The sequence below is a fragment of the Platichthys flesus genome, chromosome 15 (assembly GCF_949316205.1).
Source record: "Platichthys flesus chromosome 15, fPlaFle2.1, whole genome shotgun sequence".
NCBI lineage: Eukaryota > Metazoa > Chordata > Actinopteri > Pleuronectiformes > Pleuronectidae > Platichthys > Platichthys flesus.
The window spans coordinates 8,892,170-8,913,280 of NC_084959.1; the positions used below are offsets into that span (position 1 = coordinate 8,892,170).

General features: G+C 40.3%; 2 protein-coding genes across 5 annotated transcripts in view; one reads left to right on the forward strand and one right to left on the reverse strand.

Moving 5' to 3' along the window:
• The window catches only part of LOC133970063 (transcription factor COE1-A-like), a 94,490-nt gene that overhangs the window by 31,233 nt on the left and 42,146 nt on the right, over positions 1-21,111 (forward strand). The window lies entirely within an intron of this gene.
• Positions 5,516-18,246, reverse strand: LOC133969997 (uncharacterized). Of its 4 annotated transcripts, XR_009924262.1 has the most exons (9): positions 17,797-18,246; positions 15,951-16,136; positions 14,397-14,486; positions 13,111-13,200; positions 10,247-10,346; positions 9,864-9,888; positions 7,457-7,606; positions 7,322-7,369; positions 5,516-5,971 (listed from the first exon to the last, which is right to left on the reverse strand). XR_009924262.1 is itself a non-coding variant. In XM_062406774.1 (8 exons), the coding sequence occupies exons 2-8, from the start codon at positions 16,128-16,130 to the stop codon at positions 5,721-5,723; spliced, it is 906 nt and encodes a 301-aa protein (XP_062262758.1). In that variant the 5' UTR covers positions 16,131-16,136; positions 17,797-18,235; the 3' UTR covers positions 5,516-5,720. The 4 variants fall into 4 exon arrangements, 3 of the variants coding, with proteins under 3 accessions (XP_062262758.1, XP_062262756.1, XP_062262757.1); XM_062406774.1 differs by lacking the exon at positions 9,864-9,888 and having other exon boundaries at positions 7,322-7,366; positions 17,797-18,235; XM_062406772.1 differs by lacking the exon at positions 9,864-9,888 and having other exon boundaries at positions 17,797-18,231.

The following is a 21,111-nucleotide window of genomic DNA, read 5'->3' on the forward strand; positions in this document are numbered from 1 at the left end:
ATAGACTGGGTGGTGGTCTGCAGTTTGTGTGTGTGTGTGTGTGTATGTGTGTGTGTGTGTGTGTGTCTGTGTGTTCTTCCATATATTTGTGCTCCAGCTTGTGAGCGCGTTGCGTGTGTTTGTCACGGGTAACACCCTGGCCAGCTCTCGCCCCACAGATGAGATTTCCATCCGAACAGGAAGTGGATTGCTGCCACTTCCTGTGCTGAACACGGCCGGTCCATAAACACTCTTTCATCAGACGCACACAGACACACATACAGTTTACACACACACACACATACATACACACACACACACACACACACACACACACACACACACACATCTGCTGTGTCTGAATGGACGATGGGTTTATTTTCTACAGAGATGATTTATATAGAACACGTGCACCTTTCATGTCTGTGTTTACTCTGTATGTGTAAATCCAACATGACATGATCTGACTTCCACGACGCTCAGACAATGGGAGGAGGCGAGTTCAGACTGATATTCAAACCGTTTCACCGGCTGGACTTTTGGCCTCTCTCCTCTCCGCTCTGTCTAATCTCCGCTTCCCCTGTTTAATAGACGATATAAATCAGTTTTTCAATTTGATCTATTTGACGTGAGCATTCATAGGTTGCGAGTTGTGTCCAGTGTGAGCTTGGCGGGCGCGCCTACAGGGTGTGTGAGTTACTGTTGTTGCTTTTTATAATTAGTTCAGGAAGCTTCGACAATCATCTGTCAGTAAAGAGAGGCGGTATCAATCTCCGTCTGACAATAGCAGGAAAGACACACACACACACAGACACACACACAGCTCTGCATTCCACCACATTCCACCCTTGTGAATACAGTATAGAACTTGTGTTTACTTGTGTATCGTACACAAACACTTTGCCCACACTCTGCAGACAGGCAGATTCCTTATGCACTTAAAGTGAAAAGCTGTGGATGCTGCACACTGAAGGTTGTAGCCTCTTTTCTCAGATCAAATGAAATTTTAATGATGCCCACAGAGAAACTGCGTCGCTGCAGCAGCAAACAGTGACGGGCCCCAACACAGCAAAACAGAGTGTACAGTGAAATATCCTATAAGGAAATATATCCACACACAAACTCACATTAAGGATGTACGATGGAGTGGCAGCACACTTGTGGCATTGTTAGGTTACGAGGGTACTGAAGAATAGGAACACTAGAGGTTATTATGAGGTTGTTATAATATGATTACAGGGTGTAAATGACAGAGAAAGCTCCAGACTGTCCTGCTCGAAAACTGCAGCCACTCACTAATCATCCCTTCAGTTTGTTTTTCAAAGATGTCAGACATATTGTGTGGAATTCAAAAACTTCTAACCTCCAAGTAAAAAAAACAAACACAGATGCATCTTGAAATTGAATGAAAACACTCTGGTGTCTGAGGTTCCAAAATAGAAAGATTGAAAGATGCCTATGCATATATATATGATCAAAACATGTATTTAAGAAGTAAAATTAAACAATGAATTTAAATTAATCATGGTGAAAATAAATGCAACACAGTTTAGAAGCATGAGGAATATAAAACATCCTGAATGGATTTAGTGAATATAAATTAGAACCTGACCGATATGGATCTTTGGTGGTGGATGCAGATAACCCTAACCCTAACCCTTACCCTAACCATACCAAAATGGCAGCCACTATATGCATATATATATATATATATATATGCATATATGTAAACATTGCAATGATTCCTCAGATTTTAGTTATCAAACCCTTGACAAATAAATGTCTTTGAAGTTTAACCAAACACTTTATTAACAATAATTATAACTGAAAAGTAAAAGCAAAAATCAAAAATCGCATAGAATTTGAAACTAGGAAATAAGCATTAATGCATAAATGCACATATTATCTGAATCATTTATTCTCTAAAATATGTTTTTTCCATATCAGTAACATCTACACAGAAACTGATGTAATTGGCTCATATCAGATGATTTTTCAACAGCTCATGAGCGTTGTATTAAATGTCTCTCTCAGCAGTTTACTCATTTTACTGAGGCAGATATTAAATGTATAGAATATGCCAACTTGTTCTCCTCCGTCACATCTTTTCTCTACAAGTTTTGTTTCCCTTCAGGCCAAAACTCCTGCATTTAGTCAGTAAACTGTAAATGTGTTTTTAGAAACAGATTTACGGCGCCCCCCCCCCCCCCCCCCCCGAACCGGCCGAACCGGCCCCAGTTCGGAGTGAGGCCGCGAAAGTGATCCAGGCGAATCCCTCTGAACTTCACTTGGTCACTCCTCCTCCCCTTTGGTCCTTTTACTCCTCCACCCCAGGCCTCATATCTTCTCCTCGCATCCCTTTATCTCCTCCTTATCTTCCACCATTCCTAATATCTTGCCTCAAGAGTTAACTCCTGTTTCCCCTCTCCTCCTTTCTCACCTCCCATTTGCGTCACTTGCTCTAGTCCTCTATCCTCGACCACCCCCCCATCCCCATTTTAGCCTCTTCTCCTGCTTTCCACATCACTGCTCCTCAAATTATGTCCATTCTTTTTTGTGTCAGTGTGCATGTGAACAGATACATATAAATGTATCATGCATGTGTGTTTGCCTGTATGGGCGGTCGTAGGTGTGTGGTGTGTGTGTGTGTGTTTTTGTGTGTGTGAGTGAGTCTGTGTGTGTAAAGGTGTTCAACTCAACTCCTCAGGGAATTCAGCATCCTCAGATTCTCCTGAACACAGGGGTATGTAGAAGGAGGAAGAGGAGAGACAGAGGCATTTTCTTTGGTCTAGCAAGACAGCTCCGAACCCTCCTTCTCCTCCTCCTCCTCCTCCTCCTCCTCCTCCTCTATCTCTCCGCACCCTGCCACCTCCCTCTGCCTCCCTCACATTAATTCAGCGAGGTACTAAATATTTCTTTTAGTAGAAAAAGCGATTTCTCTTGCGTGGCTCGCCGGGGCGGCCGCTGCGCTCGCCAGCACTTTCAGCCTCTTCACACATACCTCACCCCTCACCCCTGCACACATGGGAAGTGCTTTTTTTATGGACTAGCCAGAATTATAAATGTTCAGCTGTGTTTATGGCTTATTAGGCAGTTACAGGAAGGAGGGGAGCATGTGTTTTATTGGCTTAATTGGGAAAGAACAGCTTCCTTGCTGCATTAGCACTATTTTCCTCTCATCAACGGCCTTGGCTTGCGAGCCGGCTCTCTGCGCAGTCAAAGGTTCCCTCGCTGTGCCATTCTTTCTGCTGAGGATGAGGAAAGGGCTTTTTTCTCTGCTGGTGGGGGTTTGTGTGTGCATGTGTGACAGGTAAAGGAAGGTGTGAGTTTGAGTGTGAGGCTAAAAAACTGAGTAAAGTCGTCTCTGTGATGGCAATGACAGGAAAATGTGTACGTTGTCGGTTTTCTAAAGGTTAAGAGTGTGAGCATGTGTGCGTTCGTGTGTGGTGGCGAGCAGGCCGGCGTCCCGCTACTTGACAGTGAAGCTGGTTCTTTCATTAGTCAAGAGGAGAGACGATCCTGGATACTCCTTTGAGCCTGACAACACTCACTGATCTTGTAATGTGTTTTATCTTTTTTTTCTTCCATCCCTCCGTACACCACTCCATCCCTCCCCAAGTCCTTTAATTCTCCCCCCCCTCTCGCCGCCCGCCCTCCCTCCCTCTCCGCCGCGTGTAGCGCTCTGACGCTCCCCCAGTGTCTGAGGTGGAGACTAAACAGCCAAGTTATTTATTGTGATGTTTTCGCGGCCGCCTGGTTTAAATAACAGTTTGGTCTCTCTGCAATCCTCTCTCTCATCTCTCTGCCTTTATTCTCTCTCCTTCGCTGCTCGCTCTGTCTTTCTCCTGCTGTCTTCTTCTTCTTTCTACCCCCTCTCCACACACACACAAACACACGCACACACGCACACACACAGAAACACACACCCCTCCTCCCATCATGCTCTGGATAATGGTACATTGTTAACGGGCTGTCTATTGTTTGTGTTGTGTTCCTGGCTAAGTGGAGGGTGAATAGTTTTTAGATGACAAACATGTAAGCTCGCTGCCAGCCATTCTGATCTGCTGGGCTGGAGCTAGTTATACACACAGAGCCGTCTGAAGCCCGCTCACCCTCAGCGACTGGAGATTTACAGTGGTAACACAATGGTGTCACAGCAATAGATGTGTGTGTGTTTGTGACAGATGTGTGTGCGTGTGTGTCTCTTATTGCCATTTAAGATTTAGATTCTCAGTTTGCAGATGAATATAACTCTTGTAACGCTTGTGTCATCACAGAAAGCAGCATAGCTACATTTCACACACACACACACACACACACACACACACACACACACACACACATATTTAAAACTAGAGGCCATGCAAAGGCATTTGTTTAAAAAATTGAAAACTCTCAAAGTAACAATGACAATGAAAAATAGGTTCTGTATTTCGATGCTGATTATTAATAGTTTAAAATAATACTTTATAGGTATATATGGTTGCACATAGTATAGAACTTCGAAACAACATTTAGCTCGTTAGAATATGGATAAAATGCCATGATTAATGTGACATAGTTAGGGGAAAATAAAAACACTTTATAAAGATAATGATATATCATAAGATTAAGAAGTAAATAGTATTGCATAAGATTGAAAATAAGAACATAAACAGAAATGAAGAGAGTCATAGCTTAAAAAAGTATTCTTTAAGTCAGCTGGCTTCCATAGCATATACATACAGTATATATTTATATACCCGGCAGCAAACCTTCAGATCTTCCCATCTTTAGCTTCTCTGTGGACTCAGATCTATCATCGCTGACTGATGCGTGTATGAATGTATGTATATACCAACACACACACACGCAGCATTTATGGCAGCAGCTCCATTGTAGATGTGATGGAGGGTGTGAAGCTGCATTTTAATGGATGATTATGTTTTATGTTTTCTCTACAATGACCCACACTGGCAGACCAATATTATTCACCATCGCACCCGCTCGCACGCACACTCACTCTCACACGCACACACACACACACACACACACACACACACACACACACACACACACACATACGGGTATAGATGGTATCGAAAGACTTTTTCCTCAAACAGGCCCGGTGGTGGTAAACAGGGACTACCCTTTCCCGAGGTCCTAGAGCAATGGGAGTAAGGTCAACACACTCTAAAAAATCTGAAAAAAATTCAGCTCACTTTAGAATGTAGAAATGAGCTACAGAACTCTATACACAAGGCCCTGACTGGGTTGTGGTTTTTGCAGACATCAATCTTTTGTGGCATTTGAGGACACAACAAACCAAGTTGGGACTTTAAAGGGACAATGACGTCACCTTTTAAATAGCTCCTCATTAACATAAAACACACACCTGACAGAACACAGCATAAGGGGGACCATCATTTTATTACCATAAAATTAGGTTAAACCTTAGATATATGTTGAAATAAGAACACAATATAATATATATACAGGGATCACTTAAAAATAAGTGATCTCAATTCTGAGCTTAACCAAATAATGAAGAATAACAGAACTGGAGTTTTTTTTTATTAGCAGCCACACACGCTACAAACAAAACACACGTCCATTATGAACTTCCATTAGCTTTTCTGATGAAGTATTACATGTATCCATTTTGCAATAACACATTTTTAGAAACAAATGGCCTTTTAAAACGTTAAGGCATCAGCCAAACCACAATGCAAACAAAAACAAATGAACACAAGTCAGTGGATTTACAGCTTTTGCTGCTCTGTCTGCCTCTTTGCAGTTATTCCCCGGTTTCTGACAAAGTCCCTTATATTTTGCACTGTTCGTTGTGCTAGCACGGAGCCTTCGACCATCTTGCAGTGACTGCATTCATATTTTGTGGCTAGTCTTCCTTTGATTATGTGACTTTTGAAGTGCCGCATTACTGCAGCCACCTCAGCCTTGGACCAGATCTTCTTTTTCACTTTTCTGGAATCGTGTTCTTGATGAGTTTTGCCTGGAAGACATACAGTAAAATATGTAGAAAACATTTGTCCCACAAACAGATAACAAAATGTGATGACTACTTTGATCCTTCAAAACTTCCAACTAATTCCACTAATTGTCTCTTTGATGAAAATTCTTGATAACTTGTTACCTGTTCACGGTTCACTTGATATGATTTTCCCAACTAGATTTATCTAACTCAGTTATTCATATTCAAACAATGTTATTCATTCATTTTTTTATGTTGAGGATGATTGGTGCATATTGTATGTAGTGTACTCTGCACAAGTTTTAGGCAGATCAATCTGGGATGCTTATAGGAGTAGTACCATTAATAGTTTGAGAATTATTTAGATACTGTTAGGAGAAAAACCCCAAGTTAAAATCAATATTTGGTATGAGCATCCGTTCTCCTGTATACTTGGCAGTTAGGTTGTTCAGCATCCTTGGGAGCTTTCCACAGTTCTGCTGTGGATTTTAACTTTCTCAATGTCTCTTCTGGCTCTGCATGTAATCCCCGAGTTCACCTGGGAACGTTTGTACGTGGCTCTGCCTCATATCCTGCCCATCTGCACGCGGACATTCAACCATAAAGGGTCAACGCAAAGCAACTAATTAAATTGTGATGCCCCAAAACTATAAAATTGAACAGATTAATTTTGATATGCCTGTGTTTCTATTGAGATGGTTCTGTTCCATCGGTCAATCTAATACTGGACTCCCTTCAGCACAAAGATCCAAGATCACAGATCTATGGGATCTACATTAACTGATGAGTCATCACCATGGGACAAAAAACTGTGATCATTGAAACTGAATTTCCTCATCCTTCCATTTGTGTGCATCCATCACGCAGCTTTACGCATGAGTATCACCGATGTATTTATTTATTTAGAGCAAACGGACTGATTACTTCACAAATCAGTGGATCCTTACCTCCACCCTGAGGTGTTATTTGTTAATAGAAGTTTGAAAGTGCACTCTGTGCGACTGATGGCTAAGTCTCGATTTTACACACACACACGCGTCCTTCATTATACATGCAGTCCTTCATTATACATGCAGTGTTGGAAGATAATCTTAAAAACTATTAAAGACTCGGCTCTGTTACTCTGCTGTTTAATGGAATCTTGGAATTGGAGTACAATAGAGAGAAACTGGGATGCACAGATGCAGGGGTAGAGCAGAGTATGACATGCAACAGAGGTCCTCACCAAGAATCCAACTTTGCAGTTATGTAGTATGCTTCTTAACCAGCAATTGTATACTTTTGTTTTATTCGATTAAATCATATGCTGTCTTTATTTATTGCATTAGTCTTCTTTAATACCATTCCTAAATACCTTAAAACTTGCCTTACCTTCAGACGGACAAAAAGCCTCATCTACTGTGGACGTCACAGTTCCTGCTAAACACAATACAACAGAAGTCGTTTTTTCACTGGAAAAGGTACATTTTAGAAATAGAAACATAACTTTAGGGTATGGCAACTTACCAAAATCTGCAGTTTCCTGGACCTGTTTTGTGAGTGTAGAAGCTAATGCACAACCAGCATTTCCAGCCTCTGATGCTGTGACGGCTGTGTCACTGTCATCTGACTCGCCTTCACTGTCCTTGGTCTCAGTGTCACTCAATGCAATTTCCTCTGGGAAAAGGTATTAAAACTAACATGAATATATCATCATTACATGAAAAGCTAACAATTAATCAATTAACAATTTGAAATTGTATATTAGCTCACTATAGTAGAGTTAGGTAAATCCACAAGGGTAAAGGTAAGGTTAAACAGAAAAAGCCATTGTGTGCTCAAACAATATATGTTAGAACTTCCGAGGTTTTCTAAGAAAAAGTTAGTGACCAGTGAACTAAGGCACTTCCAGATGTTTTTGATTTGACGTTCAGAATGAAAAGCACGTTAAATGATGTGCATACAGGAAGATATCATCTCAAGGAATCACTTGCGCTCTGGGCACTTGACTACACATCTAAAAAGATCACTTAGGAATGGACTAATAAAGTATGTGAGTGCATCTACATGAATAGGTAAGTGAAAGATAACACATAAAAGACATTGAAGATAAATAGTCTAAGGGTTTGTATATAGGTGGATCTGGGTGATTGGACTTAATAGTCCTCATTGTTAGGATTGATCGGATGGTGTATGTGTGAGCTATAATGAGACAGATGTTCAAGAGAATCTGTATAACAAGAATAGACCTCACCAAGGAGGTGCCCCCATATTTCATGGGAACTTCCCCTCAACCCACAGGGGAAACGTGGGGGGCAAGTGCCTACTGTCTTAGTTCGTTGTTTTTTCAGTGTTGAGTTGCTCAATGTTCTTTGGGCTGTTGTTTTTTTCTCATGGCTGCAATAAGGGCCCGAAAGAAATGTATAACGCCATTCTCCGAAGTTATAAATGAACAGCATATCGTTAGTGTCGTTAAATGTTAATGGGTTGAACAATCCAATTAAAAGATCTAAGATAATTTTGAAAATGAGAAAACTTAAGGCCCAAGTTGTCTTCATGCAGGAAACACACCTTTCCCAGGAAGAACATGAAAAGCTGAAGAAATTCGGTTTTAGAAACACCTATTACAGTAAATGTAAACAAAGCAACAAAAGAGGTGTGGCAATACTTATACAAAACTCAAATAATTTTGAGTGTCTCAAAGAAATCAAGGATTTACAGAGGGACGATATATTATGGTGAAGGGGAAATTAAAGAAAGAGGTGGTTACATTAATAAATGTACATGCTCCTCCAGAGAGTACTAAACAATTCTTTAAAATCATTATTCTCAGTCATGGCCTTAGAATCTGAAGGTATAGTGATATGTGCTGGTGATTTTCACATGATAATGGATCATAGGGTAGACACAACAAGCATAAAAAGAAAAATTCTACCTTGAGACTGAATGTAAGCATACTGAACAACAAGACAACGATTGAACAAATTAAAAATGAAATAAAGAAAAGCATTGAGGAAAACGACACAGAAGAAATCAACCCAACAATCTTATGGAACACAATGAAGGCGGTGATAAGGGGGAAATTAATAGCCATCACGTCAAGACAAAAAAAACTTAAGCAGGCAAATTATCTTAACTTAGTGGAAAGACTAAAAAATCTTGGAGGTACAATGCCAAACTACTTACACAGCCCAAATCCAACAAGAAATAAAGGATATTAAAGGGGAAATAGATAATATATGATATTAGGGAGCGAAATAGAGAGAAAAACTTAGATTTCTGAAACAAGATTATTATGAAACAGGCCCTAAAGGCACATGGCTTCTCGCAAGGAGAATTAGGAAACAACAAGGGATTAACATGGTATATAATGCTCTCACAGCACCTATAACTCCTGAAGAAATAACTAAGGCAATATCCAGGCTTAAGGCAAATAAATCACCAGGCAGTGACGGTTTTCCATCGGATTGGAACTGAACTTTTAGAGAAGAACTAACCCCTCTCCTTGTTTCATCCTTTAACTGTACCCTTAAGGAAGGTAGAATGCCACCCTCATGGAATGAAGCAATCATATCTGTAATCCCCAAGGAGGGTAAAGACGCAGAATATTGTAAAAATGACAGACCCATTTCTATACTGAATGTAGATTACAAGATATACACATCCATTATAGCAGGGAGATATCAGAATTTCATGACAGAATTAATTGACGAGCACCAAACTGGATTTATTACAGGACGACAAACATTAGAGAACTATGTACCTTGGAAATGTAACTGAAAGTGTAACTGGAAGTGATAGATATATAGTCAAGATACTGTTGATTGCAACTAAGAAAACAATAACAAGAAACTGGTACAAAACTGAATCTCCTACCATAAAACAATGGTTAGGGATTGTAAGAGAAATAAACTTTATGGAGAGAATGACCTACCAACTTTGACTGAAGGAAGATGTTTCTATAACAAAGTGGAAAAAATGGGTGTTGTATGACATAAAGAAAGACATGTGAACTGTAAACTGTATAAATCTGATTTGTAGATAAACACTACAGTTTAAAAAAAAAAAAAAAGATAACTTAGATCCATTTAACTCAGTCCTTGTCAGTGAAAAAGAGGCAAAATTGACCTCTTCAAGTAATCATAATATTTTTGGAATTACAATTATTCACTTGCTGCCAAATTGATGTTGCAGTGTTTCATTTCATCATGAAATCTCTTTTACCCGTTTTTCTTTACAGTGTGGTCAGTCATACATTAGAACAATGCACATTCATCCACCTACTACCATTTACCACATACTCCATTAAAAACTCACCTTCGCATTGAAGCCACTTGAAGGAGGATACAGGTCCCACACACTGAACGCACTTGTCCAAGGAGCCTATTGTTGCGCACACTAGGCGATGTTTCGGACACTAATAACAAAAGTGAAACATTTGTTTGTGTCTAACATTTGAAAAGCAAGATATTTCACAATCTGTTTTTATTAGTTGGTTTCCTTTAAAAAAAGAAAAAAATGTATTGGTAAACCTTTCAAGATACTTATGAGTAACAATTAACAAAATTAATAAAAAGCAGATTGAATATACTATATATTTATACGGTGCTGTAATCATGATTGACATACCCTTTAAAATAGACACAATGCACATGCATCTAAGTTGGGCAGTAGGTCAACAAAAATCCCACTAAAAAGGTGTAATCCATTTACAATGCAATTAAAAACACTAGTTTGCAGGATTTGTATTGCTCTGAATAGGTTTAAATACCTTAGAGATGGTCATTGAGACAATGTTTTATTAAATTAAGGACTCAATATGCTATTGCATGAGATACAAGTTTTGATTAATCCATTACTTTTTTGAGCACGGGATAAGTTAATGTATGTACAGAGCGACAGAACAGTAGAACAGACTTTCTCCATGCATATTACAATTGGAAATATCCTCAACTGTCGGATCAATAGCTCCTTGGAGAAACGTTCTTAAAACACAAACAGTCCTTCCCAATTGTAGAAAAGGTAGAAAATGAGCTACAACCTAATTTCCATTAAAACAAAGAGTGCACAGGAACCATCTACAAAGTAAAAAAGAGATACTATACTTGGAGGGTATTCTTCACTCATATACACCTTTGGCAAAATCACTTCACACATCAGTGGTCACGTATTGATTGTACTACAACACTAAGTTTGGACAAATTTGCTATCATTAAGAGGTGAACTCAATCCAATATACAGTATATATGATTGAGTTCAGGTATAAGCCCTGACCTGCAGAATAACCCTGTGCTCTACATACAACAACTGTTTGACTGGAAATGTGAGTTCCTTTGTTCCTAGTAAATGTTGCAGTATTCTGATACTTGAATTGTTGGTTAGAATGATTACACTGAATTAGCTCTTAATAGTTACATGGTAGCCATAAACATTAGCTTCCTATGTTTTAAGTTTAACGTGTAGTGATAACGCATTACATATTTTCTGTTTAAATAAAACAGCCTCAACTGCCTTGACCAGCTACCACCTGTCTGTATCAGCCATATAACCTGCCGCTGCTCTGCACAAAGACTGGAATAAACCACAACTGAAGTGGATTGGATTCTTCTGGTGTTTCTGGTCAGGCAGAACACCAGAAACACCAGAAGAATCCAATCCAATACATTTTTTTACTCATAATATTAATTAGTATATGTTTAAATACTTGTAATGTAAAGTGAATGGAATATTTTTGATTATAATTGTAGTACAGAATCTCTTTACAGTGTTACTTTGTAGACAGCCCATTTGAGACACCAATATATTTGTTCAGTAGTCTGAATAGCCGTATCTTACTACCGTTGGCAAAAAGGTAAATTTGTATTTAACGTTTCCCTCATGATAAGATGTTGGCAGACTTTGAATGTTAAAGAAAGGCCACTATCAACCCCACCCTTGATTGAGATGCTTGCAGTCATCTCAATCAAGTCTCTTTCGGTCGTCATCGGTAGCAGATAATGAATAGAAGAAAAGTTAAATAAAAAATAATATAGTGAGAATGCACCAGTCAAAAGGGATATTTGAGGTCTGGATGAAAAGAACAAGTATTGCTAAAAAAAATAAGAAAAAAGGAACCTCTCTAGATAGTTCAACATCTTCATACCTGTAACATTATGTAACAGTCATCATGACTGTGGTCCCAAGTATTTTGTGGGGAGAAAAATGCACTTTGGAAGTATTTGTAGTCACCTGAAGTGTCTGATTACGGCATCCTGCAAGCTGTTAGAACTATACTAATCACAGTTAATTTTGACGGATGAATTTGATTTTTGGTTCCTTCTTTATATTCTGACAACCCATTTTGGTCTCACACTACCTGTGATTGGTGGCTGTGAGCTTTTTGCTGTCTGACTCCAGGCCTCTAACATGCCTAGATTTGTTTTGATTGATTTTAAATATGATCTTGTCTTGCATTTCATGCATTACTGGTGACCGGGTCCACATCTGTGACATACAACATGAATACGAAAACTTACCACTCCCATTAAACTAACATAAAGATCAAATGCAGGTTGTACAAGTACTCTTAAATACCATAGTAATGCCACTAACAACCCCATCTACGGGAGGGACCCCAAACAACGTATGGTCCACCCAAGTCATATTGGTGTCAGAGCTTAATACACACACACTCAAATGTTATTCTGCCTTAGATTCTGAAAGACATCCTCTGAGATTGTCCTTAAATACCATTGTCCTAATACACCATAATACACTCAGGTGACAGCACACACACACACTAACCCTACACCTTTTACATATGCAGCTCACGCAAGAGATCGGGTCCACATCTGTGACATACAACATGAATACGAAAACTTACCACTCCCATTAAACTAACATAAAGATCAAATGCAGGTTGTACAAGTACTCTTAAATACCAAAGTAATGCCACTAACAACCCCATCTACGGGAGGGACCCCAAATAACGTATGGTCCACCCAAGTCATATTGGTGTCAGAGCTTAATACACACACACTCAAATGTTATTCTGCCTTCGATTCTGAAAGACGTCCTCTGAGATTGTCCTTAAATACCATTGTCCTTGTACACCATAATACACTCAGGTGACAGCACACACACACACTAACCCTAACCCTACATTTTGCCACAATTCATGTCATCAAGCACACTTCACTTACCTGTCCAATCCTTGTGATTGGATCAAGCACTGGACTTGACTGGTTCAGGTTGCTTGCAGTCATCTCAATCTGGCCTCTTTCGGTCGTCATCTGTAGCAGATAATGAATGGAAGAAAAGTTGAATAAAAAGTAATGTAATGTGAATGCAGTAGTCAAAAGGGATATTTGAGGTCAGGATGAAAAAGAACACATACAGCTTACAAAAAGCACAAGTGGAACCTCTCTAGATAGTTTTACATCTTCATACCTCTAACATTATGTGACAGTCATCATGACTGTGGTTCCAAGTATTTTGTGGGGAGAAAAATGTCCTTTGGAAGTATTTGTAGTCACCTGAAGTGTCTGATTACGGCAGCCTGCAAGCTGTTAGAACTATACTAATCACAGTTAATTTTGACGGATGAATTTGATTTTTGATTCCTTCTTTATATTCTGACAACCCATTTTGGTCTCACGCTACCTGTGATTGGTGGCTGTGAGCTTTTTGCTGTCTGACTCCAGGCCTCTAACATGCCTAGATTTGTTTTGATTGATTTTAAATATGATCTTGTCTTGCATTTCATGCATTATTGGTGACCGGGTCCACATCTGTGACATACATCATGAATACGAAAACTTACCACTCCCATTAAACTAACATAAAGATCAAATGCAGGTTGTACAAGTACTCTTAAATACCATAGTAATGCCACTAACAACCCCATCTACGGGAGGGACCCCAAATAACGTATGGTCCACCCAAGTCATATTGGTGTCAGAGCTTAATACACACACACTCAAATGTTATTCTGCCTTCGATTCTGAAAGACGTCCTCTGAGATTGTCCTTAAATACCATTGTCCTTATACACCATAATACACTCAGGTGACAGCACACACACACACTAACCCTACACCTTTTACATATGCAGCTCACGCAAGAGATCGGGTCCACATCTGTGACATACAACATGAATACGAAAACTTACCACTCCCATTAAACTAACATAAAGATCAAATGCAGGTTGCACAAGTACTCTTAAATACCAAAGTAATGCCACTAACAACCCCATCTACGGGAGGGACCCCAAATAACGTATGGTCCACCCAAGTCATATTGGTGTCAGAGCTTAATACACACACACTCAAATGTTATTCTGCCTTCGATTCTGAAAGACGTCCTCTGAGATTGTCCTTAAATACCATTGTCCTTGTACACCATAATACACTCAGGTGACAGCACACACACACACTAACCCTAACCCTACATTTTGCCACAATTCATGTCATCAAGCACACTTCACTTACCTGTCCAATCCTTGTGATTGGATCAAGCACTGGACTTGACTGGTTCAGGTTGCTTGCAGTCATCTCAATCTGGCCTCTTTCGGTCGTCATCTGTAGCAGATAATGAATGGAAGAAAAGTTGAATAAAAAGTAATGTAATGTGAATGCAGTAGTCAAAAGGGATATTTGATGTCAGGATGAAAAAGACCACATACAGCTTACAAAAAGCAAAAGTGGAACCTCTCTAGATCGTTTTACATCTTCATACCTCTAACATTATGTGACAGTCATCATGACTGTGGTTCCAAGTATTTTGTGGGGAGAAAAATGTCCTTTGGAAGTATTTGTAGTCACCTGAAGTGTCTGATTACGGCAGCCTGCAAGCTGTTAGAACTATACTAATCACAGTTAATTGTGACGGATGAATTTGATTTTTGATTCCTTCTTTATATTCTGACAACCCATTTTGGTCTCACGCTACCTGTGATTGGTGGCTGTGAGCTTTTTGCTGTCTGACTCCAGGCCTCTAACATGCCTAGATTTGTTTTGATTGATTTTAAATATGATCTTGTCTTGCATTTCATGCATTATTGGTGACCAGGTCCACATCTGTGACATACATCATGAATACGAAAACTTACCACTCCCATTAAACTAACATAAAGATCAAATGCAGGTTGTACAAGTACTCTTAAATACCATAGTAATGCCACTATCAACCCCATCTACGGGAGGGACCCCAAATAACGTATGGTCCACCCAAGTCATATTGGTGTCAGAGCTTAATACACACACACTCAAATGTTATTCTGCCTTAGATTCTGAAAGACGTCCTCTGAGATTGTCCTTAAATACCATTGTCCTTATACACCATAATACACTCAGGTGACAGCACACACACACACTAACCCTAACCCTACACTTTTTACATATGCAGCTCACGCAAGAGACTGTCAGATGCGATCTCATTACTGCAAATGTCAAATTGTATCAGCTGAGAGGAGGAGCACCGTCAGAGCATGCAGCAGAAGGACTCATCACTAATGTTAAAAATAACGAAACTGCGTGTATTTGAACTTATCAAATATCAACAAAAGAGTGCAAAATAACATACAGGCCATCAGAAAAAAGTAAGAAGCAGTTAAAGTACATATTATGCATCAACATCATGAACACACCCACTAGCACTCTGTGAATCCTGCAGACTATTACCTGTTGTATTCACATATCAGACATTACCCAGATTTTGTATTAGGGAGCTGGCACGTTAAAGACCTGTTAATTCCGGTGTGACTGAATCTGACATTTGCGGTCACACTTACAGTTCCACCAATTGATGTCCAAACAAAGTCCAGAGTGCACTTCATGTGTGAAAGTGGCTTAAGTGTAGCTGAAGCAGTAAGAGATGGTCAGGAAAATAACACTAATGAAGAGTGTGATGAGAGCAAGAAGAGGACAGTCTGTTGGTGTGCCTCCTTAAGTTTACGCACACAATCAATCAATATGCAAACACATACCATCCAAAAGTAGCTTCAAACTGTTTACACAAACCATGAACTTGAAATTGTTACATACCTTAATAAAGCATTCAAGACGACCAGCTGATGTCCCTGCAGGCATCTTTTTTTGGGCCTTATGTGTTGACCTCTTTTGAGTTCTTGTAGAAAGCTTTGATGTGGATGGTACCTCACCATGTTGGACATCTGATGACATCCCTCCAGATTTCTGGAGATTAATGCGCCTTCGCCTCTGCATGATTCACTGGCCAGTGTCAAAAGCCAGAGTAACATAATAAAAAGAAGATTGTTGTTATGATTATTATGTACTAGAAGTCTAGTAATGTACATGTGGCATCTGAGCAGAAGCCATATTCTGAGCTGATAAATCAACATTCAAGTTTAAATTTAATACAAAAGGACTTAATGCTTTACCGAAATTAATTTCTTTACATATGCCCATTAAAAGGTAGAAACCCATTTCTACAATAGAAATAGGCTGCACATGAACTAAATATAAACAGGAGGATGATGTCTGTTCTAGTGTAGAGCTGTGTTGGACCACAGACTGACCTCTCTACCATTTAATGTAACATAATGTCAGTGTACAGAGATTCTATAACTACATCAGCTGCATTGAACCTCTGTGGGATTGATGTCCCATCATTATCACCCAGAAGGAACAAACACACAAATCAATACAGTCTTTCATCTGCTTAAATGATCATCCTCAGTCTCTATATCTCCTCCTCACTCACTTACCTTGTCCTGCTTCTTCAAACAAGAACTTAACCTACATATATAACTTTACATTAACGTTCAATTATATTTACAGCAGCATCAGCATGACTTGACTATTGTGCGATAGCACACTCCTGGGTTCAGATTTCTGATCCAAGGTCCTTTATGACATTTACAAGGACAGTGGTTTAGGATGTTATCACATCAGTGCTTCTGACATGTGATTAGTTTTTCATCATTTTGTATTAATTCAAATAACAACCTGAAATAATAAACTGCTCAACCTGTTTTCTACCAGATGCCAAATGTTAATTTAGAAAGACTATGTTAGACAACGTGAGTGCTGTGAGTCTCTATCATACACAGAACCCAGTCTCAGGGAAAAATATGAAATAGAAATAAAACCTGCTGACATTTCATCCTTGCTTTTAGCTATGGAATAGTTAAATAATCGACATGAACATTAAACAGCATTTTTAAATGGCACACACTGCACCAGTTACTATACCACAGCTTTGTTTCTCCTCACTATTGTACTGTACACCTTCATAATAACGATAACAGCCAAAAACCTCTGTGGAAACACGGTTAGCTTACTTTTTTAATCACATAAGATTTGGTTATTTTGTTTTTAGCTGTTTTCAGCACACAAACACCACTCTAACTGCTCAAATGTTCTGTCCTCATCCCCACCACCTGTGCTCATTACTATCATGTGTGTGAAGCATGCACCTCAACGAGGGGGCATGGCCACTCCCGACACGCAGCTTCCACTGGCATGAAAAGCAACTGTGGCTTAAAATGAACAAGAATCAAACATCCTCACCTTCTCTTGTCCACAAGACAGCTGGTTACACAACACAGCACGAGGCACATTCCTCCAAAACAAAAGACTGATCCTCTCCTGCCTACTATGAAGCTGCTGCAGCTGAGAGCTGGTAGCTGTTAGCTCTACTACTAGTGCAGGCTTGTGCAGGTAACACAGGCCTCAACAGCATGCGTGAGCACTGCTGTAAAAACAACCTAATGCCAATATCCATTTAGTTTAGCCTTACTTTATTTCCATTAAAATATGCATCAATAAAAAAAAACTTAGACTAACTAATAACTAATAAGTTATTGTTATGGTGTAAAAATCCTTCCTCATGCAATTATCTACTTTATTTACAAGTTTTAATGCTTACCTGTATGTTTTAAATCCTCTACTGCTTCCATTAGGTCGCCAGCTGCTTCAAATGGGCTTTAAAGATTAAATGCCGTCAGTCGGGGCGGTCCTTGGAGCGAACTGCCTGTAGACGCCACCCACTTTTCAAACCAACCAATCAGTGAAAAGGGCGGCAAAATCGAACCGTGTGTGTCAGAAATGTGTATGAGAGTGCAGTATAAGCACCACAGATAGGTTGCGCTGTGCTATACACTGGGATACACCGAAAAACAGGTTTATGGTAAAAAAGGACTATGAACGAAAATGAGAGAGGATGTTCCTCAGACACTCACGAATGCAAATAAATTGTTTGAAATTCGGGGACCTTGGCATAGTCCTCAAATTACCCTAAGGTCCGCGGATTGCTGGTGTGTAAACGGGTAAATTGTCCCTGAATACCATGTCTACCAACACACACACACACACACACACACACACACACACTCACACAAATACATGCATTTCCACTACTACGACCACCGCCCCCCACTTTGTAATATCCATCCACCATATGCCCCTCACCCCACACTTCCATTCACCTCCCCAGCCTCCTCCCCTCTCACCCCCGCCCTGTGTTGGGGTGACATCAGGTGCTCCTCTCTCTCCTTGGGGCAGAGCGGAGCGTGACTTAACATCCACCCTTTATAGTAAAGGACATTCTCCTCTCTATTACCTGCTGATGGAAAGGTCAACCAGCATGAATGGAAAAGGTTGGAACATGCTCATGATGTAAAAAGCATCCTCTTTTTCTCCTCTCCTCTCCCCTCCTCTCCTCTCCTCTCCTCTCCTCTCCTCTCCTCTCCTCTCCTCTCCTCTCCTCTCCTCTCCTCTCCTCTCCTCTCCTCTCCTACATGCCCTGTCAGCACTCTCGACTCCTCACCTCCCCTAATCTGACACACATAATAAGCCGGAGAGAGGGAGCGACTGAAGGACTGACAGGGCTCTGTCAAAAGCACATTCAGTCAGTGCGAAGGTAGAGAAGGAGGAAGAGAGAAAGATACCACTCCTCTATCAGTGCTGAGTGGCAGAGCAGGACAAAGAAGATTTTCTTTAATTCTGAGGACCATTAGCATGACTATAGATGCATTAAACTGCCAGATAGTGGAAGCGGAGCAGGGAGGTGTGTGGGGTTCGAGGAAAGTGCATGGGAGAGGGAACGTGGAGGGAGGAGCACGATGTATGACTGACTGTATCCCAGCTACATGACTCCATCCATGGCTGCATCCAGTTACGGCTCATGTGGCCGACTGTGCAGGGAATTCGATCAAATCGTTTGGAAGAAGTGGAAGTGCAGTGTGATTAGGGAGCTGTGGAGGACGGATGGAGTCTAACCACACCTCCATCATCCACCTCAGAAGGAAATTATTAAATTACACAACGACAGGGCTTAGAAAGGCAACCAAAGTTTTGACCTAGTCCTTTCTTTAATTTGAAATGTGTGTTCATGTTTTTTACAGTTCCTTTACCTTTTGTTGCTGTTTCATCTTATTTGTCTATTTGTGCACTTTAATGATTGAATCCTAAATCGTAAACAAACTGGGAGACACACACACTTACACTGTACCAAACATGTCTACTGTTGGTGCAGGGCATGCAAAACACATTGAGTTTATCAAAGCTTTTTTTAGAAAACAAAATGCTGTGGTTTGAAATGAGGTTGCGGTCCAATAAACAAATATATAACACAACAAATAGCTAAACAAATTGCTAAAAGCTTATTGCTGCAGAGTAAAGTGGTAATTATCTGTCAACTCATCAGGAGCAGAACTTTGTGTGCAGATGTTCAATGAAGTATCAATATCAAAAGACTGATTCATCAAGCTTCAGATGAAAGTTGAGCATCAACATCATGGTCCAGTATCCTGCCGAAAACAGCTGATCCAGCAGAGTTCACACACATCTGGCTGAACCACACCTGCATCAGGCCCTGTGTACTGTACACAACGTGTTGTTGTTGTTGTTGTTGTTTTTGTTGGCGCTGTGTGTGTTTGTCTGTGTGTATACCAGTGTCTTTCTGGAGCAGTTCTTTCTCCCCATCTGCTATTAGACTCTCCCATTGTCTGTGTCTTAGCTGTGAGGTTTAATCTAATAAAGTGTGTGTGCGTGTGTGTTTTTGTCCACATGGGTTTGTGTGTGTGCGCAAATCAATAGTGATATATAATTCACTGCATCCCGGCCCCACCACTCTTTATACCCGCACATACTGCCTATTTAATATTGCATGAGGACACACACACACACACACACACACACACACATTCAGTGCTGGGGGCAGGGGGAAGAAATAGATGTGTGTGTGTGTGTGTGCGGGTGTGTGTGGTTGTGTGGGTGTATATGTGTGTGCGTGTGTGTCCCCCTTAGGATCGCAGAAGAGGGTATTTTACGCCCCTCTAACCTTCTCTCCCTACGTGATCTGAGTGCAGCTTTACCTCTTTAAACTTCCATCACTTTTCCCTCTCTTTCTCCTTCTTTTATCATTTTCCTTCTCCATCTCTCTCGCTGTCTTTTTCTAATCGTTGTTTTTCACTTTCTTTCTTGTATCTAGATTTGCCTCTCTCTCTCTCTCACTCTCTCTCTCTCTCCCTCTCTCTCTCTCTTGCTCTCTCTCTTTCTCGCTCTGTATTGTTTTGAACCTTACCCTTGGGGTCTTCACATTCACTCTTATTCTGTGTGAATAAATAAGAATTCATCTCCACATTTAAATAGCTTCAGGGTTCATGCACATGCACACACACACACACACAAAAGTATGTATACACACGCACACACACATTTCCCAGTCATGTTTATAAATCATTAGAGTCTGGGGTCAGCGGGGGTCACATCTCTCTTTCTGGCCACTGCGCTCCATCCTGATTGGTTGTTGACACTGCGGGCCACTCGCCATGCTTGTTAGCTTAGCTGTGCTTTTACCCTCACCTTGCCTCCAGTGTGTGTTTGTGTACGCTGAATAATTTAACAGCTACTGCCTCTGTATATGTATTTTCCATATGTGTATGTCTGTTGTGTCCACATATGTGTGTGTGTGTGTTTGTGCAAAAAAAAACCTTAGCTACGCAAATGCCCCCTGTCCTCCACATTCCTATATCATCTTAGAGTTTCATCAGGTTGAAACATATTTTATTCTCATTCATATACACCCCCCCCCCCCATACACCAGCAACCATTTCCAACCTCGTCCTAAAGCACACACATATATATATGTACACACACACACTTCCTCCCCGTCTTTCGGGCTAGCATTCATATTTTATGGCCTTATGACTGTCTGTGAGTTTCTTCAGTGTGTTTTATT